The sequence below is a fragment of the Tuber melanosporum genome (assembly GCF_000151645.1).
Source record: "Tuber melanosporum whole genome shotgun sequence assembly, scaffold_201, strain Mel28".
In the NCBI taxonomy this organism is placed as follows: Eukaryota; Fungi; Ascomycota; class Pezizomycetes; order Pezizales; family Tuberaceae; genus Tuber; species Tuber melanosporum.
In genome coordinates this window covers 142,618-152,274 of record NW_003298866.1, presented here as the reverse complement: position 1 = coordinate 152,274, position 9,657 = coordinate 142,618, and the positions used below count along the sequence as shown (strand labels likewise).

The 9,657-nt window shown below is 47.5% G+C and overlaps 2 protein-coding genes; one reads left to right on the top strand and one right to left on the bottom strand.

Annotated features, from left to right (window-relative positions):
* Positions 1 to 347: 347 nt before the first annotated feature.
* Positions 348 to 3,158, top strand: GSTUM_00000574001 (uncharacterized protein; the record flags this gene model as incomplete). XM_002837865.2 has 4 exons in its annotated part: positions 348 to 551; positions 605 to 2,297; positions 2,356 to 2,451; positions 2,507 to 3,158. 4 exons carry the CDS (start codon positions 348 to 350, stop codon positions 2,977 to 2,979), a joined length of 2,466 nt encoding a protein of 821 aa, XP_002837911.1. The 3' UTR covers positions 2,980 to 3,158.
* A 4,875-nt stretch (positions 3,159 to 8,033) lies between these two features.
* GSTUM_00000573001 (uncharacterized protein) lies at positions 8,034 to 8,816 on the bottom strand. XM_002837864.2 has 2 exons: positions 8,637 to 8,816; positions 8,034 to 8,574 (listed from the first exon to the last, which is right to left on the bottom strand). The coding sequence occupies exons 1-2, from the start codon at positions 8,680 to 8,682 to the stop codon at positions 8,258 to 8,260; spliced, it is 363 nt and encodes a 120-aa protein (XP_002837910.1). The 5' UTR covers positions 8,683 to 8,816; the 3' UTR covers positions 8,034 to 8,257.
* Between the last annotated feature and the right edge of the window lie 841 nt (positions 8,817 to 9,657).

Genomic DNA, 9,657 nt, shown 5'->3' with positions numbered 1-9,657 from the left:
CCTTCTCCCAATCACCACCACCACCACCATCACCACCATCACCATGCCAATCATCAGGGTCATCGGGTCGAGGAAATAGACGATGATGAATTTGACGAAGAGGACGATGAGGAGTATGATGATGAGGAGGATGTACCAGACGATCATTTACCGGATAATGACCCTACACCAGATTTTTTCAACTTCGGGAATAGCCTCACAGTTCAAGGCAGGTTTAGCCCCGGATTAGATTTTGCACCCACTTGTGGAACAATTATAACTAATTAAGCTACTCTCATTTGACGCTAGGTGGTATATTAACTGTTGCAGATGATCTACTGAAAAATGACGGCAAAAAGTTTATTGAAATGATGGAGCAGCTTGCTGAACGTAGGATGCAACGTGAAGAAGAAGCAAATGCTGTTGCTACTGGCCATACTATGAATATGTCTGTAGGTCAAGGTCATATACCACACACACATACTCAGTCGCAAGAGTATGAGGACGAAGAGGAATATGAAGAGGATGAGGATGAGGAAGGGGAGTACGAGGAGGATGAAGAGGACGAGCCGGTGGGCCATAGCCATGTATCATATAAATTATAATCAGTGCTGACAGGTAATAGGATACGATGACCGAAGAGCAACGCATGGAAGAAGGTCGGAGGATGTTCCAAATATTTGCTGCTCGAATGTTCGAACAACGGGTTCTTACGGCTTACCGGGAAAAGGTTGCACGTGAGAGGCAAGACAAACTTTTGGAGGAACTTGACGAGGAGGCTCAGCTTCGGATTCAACGTGAGGAAAAGAAGGCGAAGGAAAAGGAGCGGAAAAAGGAGAAGAAACGTCTCCAAAAGCTGGCCAAGGAGGAGGAGCGGCTTAAGAAGGAGGCGGAGAAGGCTGCGGAAGAAGCTAGACTCCGGGCAATTGAGGAGAAGAAGGCGGAGGAAAATAGGAAACGAAAAGAAGAGCAAAGGTTGAAACGGGATGCTGAGAAGAAGGCGGCAGAGGAGGAACGTCGTAAAAAGGAGGAGGAGAGGAGAAAGCGCCTCGAAGAGGAGCGGGAACGAGAGGCGGAGCGAGAACGGAAGCGTAAGGAGCACCAAGAACGGGAGCGTAAGAAAAGGGAGGAAGCCGCAAAAAAGGCAAAAGAGGAAAAGGACGCTCGGGACAAGGAGGCCAGGGAGAAGCGAGAGCGGGATGAACGAGAGAGGAAAGAGAGAGCAAGGAAGAAAGAGGCAGCAGATCGTGAGAATGCAAGGAAGGAAGAGGAGGAAAGGTCAAAAGCCGAGGCCCTTGCAGCTGCTACAGCTGCAGTCAAACGTCCACCCCCTGTTTCGGTACCGGCATCTATACCTCAAGTATCGCAACACCCACCTGGTAGTTTTAGTTCCCCTCACCTATCCATTGCAACACCCGCCCTACCCAAACAGCCTGTCGGGCCTTCACCTGCTCGTTCTCGAAATGCCTCCCAGCAGGGCTCTATCCAGGGATCCGTGGCGTCTTCGCCCAAGACTCCTCAGGCGGTTCCGAGAATGGGCCCCTCTGTGTCGCCTAGTACGCCTATCTTACAGCATAATATACCTGGTCCAATTATCCCCTCAAATAAGACATTCCAGTTCCCACCCCACATACCTCATATGGTGCCTACCTCACCATTACCTCATCATATTGCACCACCCCCAGGAGTCCCACCGCCCGAGGGCTTCCCTATATCCCCCATTGGAGTCAACAATCCCATGAACCCCTTCCTCCCCGGGCTTCAGCGAGGACCACCTTTCCCAAATGGAATGCCAATGTACTCTCCTGCCCAAATGCCGTTGAGTTCCGCCTCTCAATACCGTGGGTTCGCTGCGCCAAACGGTATGCAAATGCAAGTTCCAGCGACACCAGGCATGAGGCCACTTCCTCAGCAAGGGCGTGGCATTTTTGTGGCAGAGATTGCTCCCGGAATGCCGCCTCAACTTTCTCCAGGGGTTCCATTAATTGCACCAGGGTCACCATTCATGAATAACCGTGCGGAACCTGTTCCCATACCAGGCAACCATTCCCACAACCGGGCGCTTTCTGGTTCCTTTGATCCAATCCAACACCCGACGCCTATTCAACGACCCTCTAGCGTAGCCCCACCAAAGAGCTTGGATGACAATCGCAATAGCATTGACGAGCTCTCCAAGGTAATGGGAAGCCGCGCATTACTGGAAGACGACGATGAAGGTCATTTGACAGAGAACCAATCGCCTAACCGACGCACGAGCGGAGTTGGGTTTTCACCTCTGCCCACACGAACTGTACCGGTACCGTTCTTTGATTCTAGGGGTAATTATCCTTCAAGTTCTCTCCTTTTGCCCATGTTACAGAAATTAACATTATCTAGTCGATGGACTCAATATCCCTGTTCCGTCTTGGACGAACCCAGCTCCCCTGGGAACAATTTCCAATTCCCTCCCTAATACATGGGCAAGTGGTGCTGGTTTGTTTCCTCTATTCCTATCTTACGAAGCTAGCTTTTCTTACAAACAAGCTAGGATGGTCTGATACCGACGCCGCGCGAAGTACTTTCAATCGCCGCCGGATTAATAGGGTTGATCACATCCGGGCTTTAGCGTGCAAAAAATGCCGCGAATTAGGAGGAGAGAACAATAACTTTGTTGAAGTCTCTACCCTGTTGAGAGCCATGGAACAAGTATCCCATCCGGACATGCAAATCCTCATGAAGGATCTTGCTGAAATCCTAGACATTGAAGGGGATGAACTCAATGGTGGTGGAATCCTTGCGGTGACGCACGACACGGATGGAAGGACATTGGTTCGGTTTGAAGGTGGTGAGTTATTTGGTGTTGATGGCGCTCCATTGCACCAAGCGCCTGGGGCGCCCGCTAGTTCTGGCTTTCACGGGGTGCCTGGTGAGATTGGTTCCCCAAATGCGGGCAACGCAAGTCCATTCAAACCGGTCCCACCTCCGGGCATGATGGTCAGTCCTAACCCCTCTGGATTTTGACGAGTTTTACCACAATCTCTGGGGCCATTTGGGGGTCCTTTGGTTACATTTTTTTCTTTTTCGCTTACTTCAAACTTGCTTTCTCTTTTCTTTCCTTTTACGGTGATTGGGCTGGGGTTTTATGATTGCTGGTAGCATTGGAAGAAGGGGCGGCTCTGAATTGAATAACTTTAAACATTCTAGTTCTCATCGGCGTAGTCATACTGGCATAATCATGTTCTCGGCGGAAGCAAAAAATGCTAGATTAGCGATTCCTCAATAGTAGACTAATAAACATTTAAATTTACTTTTTTCATACCCATGACGTTAAATTTGCGGCTTTTTCAAGCCGACGGAGGTTCGCTAATCGATGCCATCGCGTCTAAAATTCAGAGGCCTGGCGGCAAGCTCAAAAAAGTATGTCCTTTATTGGAATCGCTACGCACACAGGCACCTCTTTGTGACCCTTTGATTCAACCCAATCCGTCCACAGTTCCTACGGTGATGGAACAAAAAGACATTCCGGATATCTCGAGCTTTGAATTTTATCTCTCGCCTGCCAAACTGTTCTATATTTTAAACAAGTCTACCTTATTCAAGCCTGTAGACACGCAGCAAGCATTCCCATATTTGATCTCTCCTGCCAACTCCCCCACTGATAGTGTACATTTGGGTTTTGCCGTGCCGGGCATCTACAAAAAGAGAGGGAAAGGAAAACAGGATATTTCTGCTAGAGCTCTCAAAGATTTGACAGTATAATCTAAAGACCAAAGCGGATTTCATTGCCGTGGCGGCCGGTGAGCTTGTTTGTAATATCTCAATTATGAGGATGTGAGGTTTGGTCAAATTTCAGCTTTCGAATATATATATATATATCGCTCCTAAAATTGATCTGGGACTGCTGGTCAGTTTGCCGAGTGATAAGATGTGATGTACTTTAGTGGGGAACTTATTGGTTATCGTAGCTAGGCTTGTGATCTGCTAGGGCGAACCAAAGTTAAGGTAGAATATTGGATGGGGACAGCCATCATTTTTAGCTTGCCTCTACTCTATGATATCCTCGTAGTAAATCTCTGGTTCTCAACAATAGTGTTTACTGCAATCTACTGGCCCGTGCGGCTTACTGCAATTTGCCTATGGGTGGACCAAAAGTGGCGGTTGCCCTCTCTTGGATTTCATGGTGTAAATGACGACGTCTGCACTGTCTGACTTCAGCTCTGGAAAATTGCGCTCCATTCTTGTTCAGTACAGATCACATATCGAACCAGAACTATCAGTAGACGGTAGGAAGAAAAAAAGAGTCTGTGTTGTGCTAATATCATCACTTGATCCGCCAGTTGAAGTTGTCTCCCTGATCGGCAGAGAGTTACTTTACCTCTCTCCTAAGGACTAGCTGCTGTCTTAATGTCTTGCTCGCACCGATCCTGGTCAATAGCGTATACTATGATACAAATAGTACGCGAAAAAGTGCACTTTATTCAATGTATTGTTCTACGGTTATGGTGGATAATATATGTCCCATCTCAGCGAGAACCGTAACAGCTTCACAGATGTATCTGTCGTTGCTATTGCTTTCCCCCCTCTTGTCCAGCCCAACCCCCTCCTCCTGCAGTTTAAGTTCTCACCTTGTGGTTATTACTGCCTCCCCCACCTTGGAGCAAGCATGCCAGCAGAATCCGACTTTAATATCTTCTTTTGGTCGAAGGAAATTGTTGGCACTTATGATGGGAATACATATACCCATCGCACACCTGTCCAAACCCTTACGAAATTTCCTTAAGTAGGGTTATGTATAGGAAGAAAAGGAGGCTTCTAAGGATAGATAATATTCCTATCTAAAATTCTACTATCTATGAGAGTGTTTATTATGTTTACTCTAGTTGGATAAGTTATGGAACATAATGCATGATAGTTTTGTCTTGTCAGGATATTAATAATATCAAGCCCTAAACTATAGACTTTTGCTACTCTAATAGTATTCTGAAAGGAGAGAGAGTTTAAAGTTTTTTTTTTTGTCTACACCTGGCTTGGCATTTCTGAGGGAGGTCTATATAAAGGGATCTACCATCCCCCTCCTTCTCTTCTTTCTTTATCAACTTCTTTCACTCTTTCTTCTTGCTCACACAATATTGCATAACACTACACAATAACACAACACAACACAATACAATATAATACTACACAACACTATATAACACTACACAACACTACATAACACTACACAACACTACACAACAAAGTACTGGTGGGAAGGAAATACAGGTGGGTTGGTGGGTGGGAATTTATTAATAGGAGGGATGGAATATAGGTGGGCTAGTGGGTGGGTTTTTACTAATAGGAAAGATGGATTATAGGTGGGCTGGTGGGTGGGTTTTTACTAACAGGAGGGATGGAAATATAGGTAGGCAGGTGGGTGGGTTTATTCTAGTGTAGATAGGGGAAAGAAAGCCACTTGCTTTTATACATTGCCTTTTGGTAACTGTGATGATTGCATGGCAATAAAAATCTCAAAAAGAGAAGCCATAGTACTGTAAATCTATGTTGTTTTCCACAACATAAATTTACTTTACAAAGGATACATATACTATACTATTTATTCTAGTTAAGAGATTGTTAGAAAGTGCTATTATTTGATAGGTGGGGAAGTCTGGGATGTACAATAGGTTTAATAATGGAAATTACCTTTTAATAATATAATATTATTTATTTAAACTTAACTATAACTATATATACTTTTCTGATGGAAAAAAAAAAAAACCCCTTTCTACTTCCTACAACTGTCTCTTAAGCAAAGTCCTACAAATGTTAGTGCTAAATATGATACGGATGTAAATATTCACGTCAGACAACTATAAACCTAACTTACCCCCCTACAGTATGATGTGAAGTGTTCCTTTACATCATACTCGTAAGTCTACCGTAGCATACTGTACTCACTCGTTTTTGCTAAGAATACCTCCGTGGGCTGGATATTTGGTGAGGGTTCTAGCAAAATATCTGGTGCCGGAGGTATTCTTTGGAAAGACGAGTGAGTACTGCATCGTATGGTATCGTATCAACTCTACGCGTCCGAGAGTGGCCGAGTGATAAGATGTGATGCAGTGCCCCAAAACGCTTGTATTGGCCAGCAAGACACGTAACCTCCGAAGGCGGGGCAATGGCTGAATTAAGAAATGAGATCTCCACAGCCCGGCCTCAACTCCTACAAAACACTCTAGTCCCGTCCAGTGCAGACCACGCCACCCACTTATCAAACACAAACCGTCAGTAACTTGAAGAAAATAAAGGGCCGAAACTATGCCAACCTTACTTGATCCTCCAGTTGAAGTTATCCCCCTGACAGCCAGGGAGCTAGATCCGGGAGATCCCAATTTTTTCCTACAGACCAACCGCTATCTTTAATATATCTTACACGCATCCACCCTAATCGACAGCGTGTGCCGCAATCGAGATCAGAAGTATGCGGAGAGGGCACCCTATTCTGCAACTGAGAGCAGGAGCAGGTAGGCCGCGTAGCAGTTGCTCTATCGAGGATAGCCCACGCCGGCGGCGGAAATTGCTCCACAAAGCAGTATCGATGGAGGACGAAGTGATCATGCAGACATTTTTAGAGTGCGGCCTCGACCTAGAGGTGCGGAATAAGGATGGCTAGACATGCCTGGTTCTCGCGGCAGCGGAGGGGAAAACGACAATCACACGAATGCTGCTGGAGCGGGGCGATGTTGACGTCGACGTCATCGTTCGGGCCGACGAGGGCCTCACACCACTGACCGCTGCTATCCGCACGGGAAAGGTGCACATCGTTAAGATGTTCCTGTAGCGCCCTCGGACCGACCTTTATATAAGTGCCTCCAGATCGCGTCCCCCATTCCATATCGCCATCGAGAATCATGAGAAAACGTGCAAGTCGGTGGTAAAGCTTCTCCTCGCTACCAAGAGAACAGCCCCCAACCTCATGGACTCTAACGGAAACACCGCGCTGCACTTGTCGGTCCAAACACTATGCTATCCAGCGACGATGCTCCTCCCGCGAAGCGATAGGATCATGAAAGCGCCAATCAATGGCAGCCGCGATAGCCCGCTCCACACTGCGACAGCGTATGGAGACAGGTGCGCTGCACACCACATGCACCGCTTATGCTCTCAGTTACATCTCAACTACGGCGGCATCATGCGGAACGCACCTCTACATGTCGCAGGCTTGCACGGGCATCAGGATATAGTGAAGGCTCTTACAGCGAAACCTGGAATGGATATCAATTCGTGGGATCGCGATGGGAATACGCCGTTGCACTGGGCGGTTAGGCGGGAGAGGGTGGCGACGTTGCTCTTGAAGCGAGGGGCGAGTTTACACTTAAAAAATGACGATGACCATTCAGTGGCGATTTTGGCTGACATCGGCGCCCCGAGTATCGGTATCAAGAGGAATATAATGAGGTATCTCTAACCTCCTTGCATACTGATATGATGCTGTAGGAGATCTTCCACCGATGGTGCAGCACAATCAGTGGGATCGTTGGGTTCTTTTTTCATGTTGGAACGCAGGGGCGAAGTGACGTTGTGGTATGTATGGCCGGGATGATTCTATAGAGTTGTGCAATGATCTGGGTGAAATAATTATTATACTGAGCTTGAACCGAGCCTTTCTCTGAGAAGGAAAGAATGTATATCTCAAATTTCCTCCCTCTTCTCAACGATAGGGAATAAGTTACTCCGAGAAAGGCGGTAACATCAGCGGGTATAGTGCTGCGCCGGGGAGGAAAATAGACATGGCAGATTTAATATTCCAAGGGGGAGTAGTGAGGGACGACCATGAGCCATATACTCAAACGCTAACTAACCAAAGATGATACCAGCATCGGCTCGAAACACGTTTGGCGTGACGCTTCACGGCACCTTGGTATCAGAGCCGACAGTGAGGCGAGTGACTTACCGTGACGTGATATTTTACCAGTGCATTGGGAGAAGATATCTAGATTCTATAGCAACTGCCCTTGGGACTATGTGGTGACTTGGTTACCGGAGCCTATGGTGAGAACCTACAGTATGAATCTGGTTACATCTAGGACCCCAAGCGAGTTGTCGAAAAGATACATTCGGCAAAAAAGCTACAAACGGTTGCGCATTCTCAAGAAAAACTGCCCCACCACCTACGGCAGCAACATCCTCGCAAAGCAACCCATATTCCTTAGCATAATCCTCAACTATCATCCAAACCTTCTGAATCTATTCACGCCTCCATCTCTCTCTATATATATACACCCCTTCCCTCCTCCCCTCCTCACCACAATCGCCCCACTCACCCCCTCTTCCACTCGTGATTCCATCCACCCTTCGCCGGCGTATCCGTCGGGATCCTAAACTCCACAATCGGATACCTAAAAGTCGACTTGGCAACCGCTCTCTCGTAAAGCCCCTGACTCGTAAGCCTCAATTCCTCGCAGGCATCTCTCATCTTATTGTACTGCCTCTCAAGCTCGTGCTCCCGCTCCTTCCGCTGCGCGGCCTGAAACAGTTTCCACGCGCGATGGATCGTCCAGTGCCGGAGCATGCGCATTGTGCCAAATCGAAGCGGGCGGGGAGTTCTGGGATGGTAAAGGGAGTAGCGGATTAATCCTGCCAAATATTTATTGATTAGTGACAGAGAAACGGGGGGTCGAAAAAAAAAAACTACTCACTAACTCGAATGTCAGTGGGAGCGCCCTTTTTTGACTTTTTCGCCATGCTGCGGGTGAAGGATGTGGGTACGGTGCCGTTCCCCAGGGCGGTTGCGGCGCGGAGGGCTTGGAGGTGGGCTGGTATCGAGAATTGAGGGAGGGAGAGCGTTGTAGAACTTATTCGGAGCATCTTCGGTTTGGCGGCGCTTTTTCGGGGGTGGTGTTTCGCGGGGACGTTTGGTGGGGTGTGAAGTGAACTTAAACTTTTTTGCCAAGAGCTATCATTGGCTTGGCAGTCCTGGGTCAGGTTGGGTCAGGGGTTGGCCGAGATGGTGCGGTTTGGAGCAGAGGCGAGTGTGATATTATTATGATGACATTGTTGTCATACCGCTATGATAGCCTACCGAGCGAGCTTCAATGGTGAGTTAGCAATTCCCCTACGAGATATGGATGATATTAATCTTCTACCAGTGGGCATGGCAGTACGAGTAGGGATCTTGCTTAACCGGAAAAATACCAGATTCTAGACCTCGATTCCAGAACGGTAGGAGTGATTTCAAGGTTACGGTACCATTTTATAACTCAATACCGGTGACTGGTTACTCGTAGCACAGTTTCACAAGGCGTAAACATATTCCAAGCTGCACCAGTAAGACTACGGTAACAGATCTAGGACCCCCACTCGAGTCGATCCCGTCGATCTTTGGCACCAATAACGCTACTATGCAAGTACTGTACTGTACTGTACTGTACCAACATCAAAAATCACCTAGCAAATCGGTCCAGCCTACGGCTCCCATAACTCCAAACCTCCCAAGCCGGCTTCAACTATAGAAAACAAAACCACCCTCCGATAAAATACCGTGTCCAAATGCGGGCCCGACCTACCGCACAGCACTTAAAAGCCAAGTTAATTTCCTGACATAGACAAGCTTCAACAAATCCCAGTGGCTTGGACGCCACCGGTGCCCAGTGCCCACATGTGGTTACTCAGGGGAATCCCTGCAACACTTTTCTGGAAGTCTACGAGTAAGGTACGGCA

What these genes read in the sequence shown, in the direction of transcription:
- GSTUM_00000573001 (XM_002837864.2), bottom strand. Translation starts at nt 8,682, where the DNA reads ATGGCGAAAAAGTCAAAAAAGGGCGCTCCCACTGACATTCGAGTTA. An exon ending in TCCCACTGACATTCGAGTTA is followed by an intron (nt 8,575 to 8,636) that starts GTGAGTAGTTTT and finishes AATATTTGGCAG; the next exon opens with GATTAATCCGCTACTCCCTT.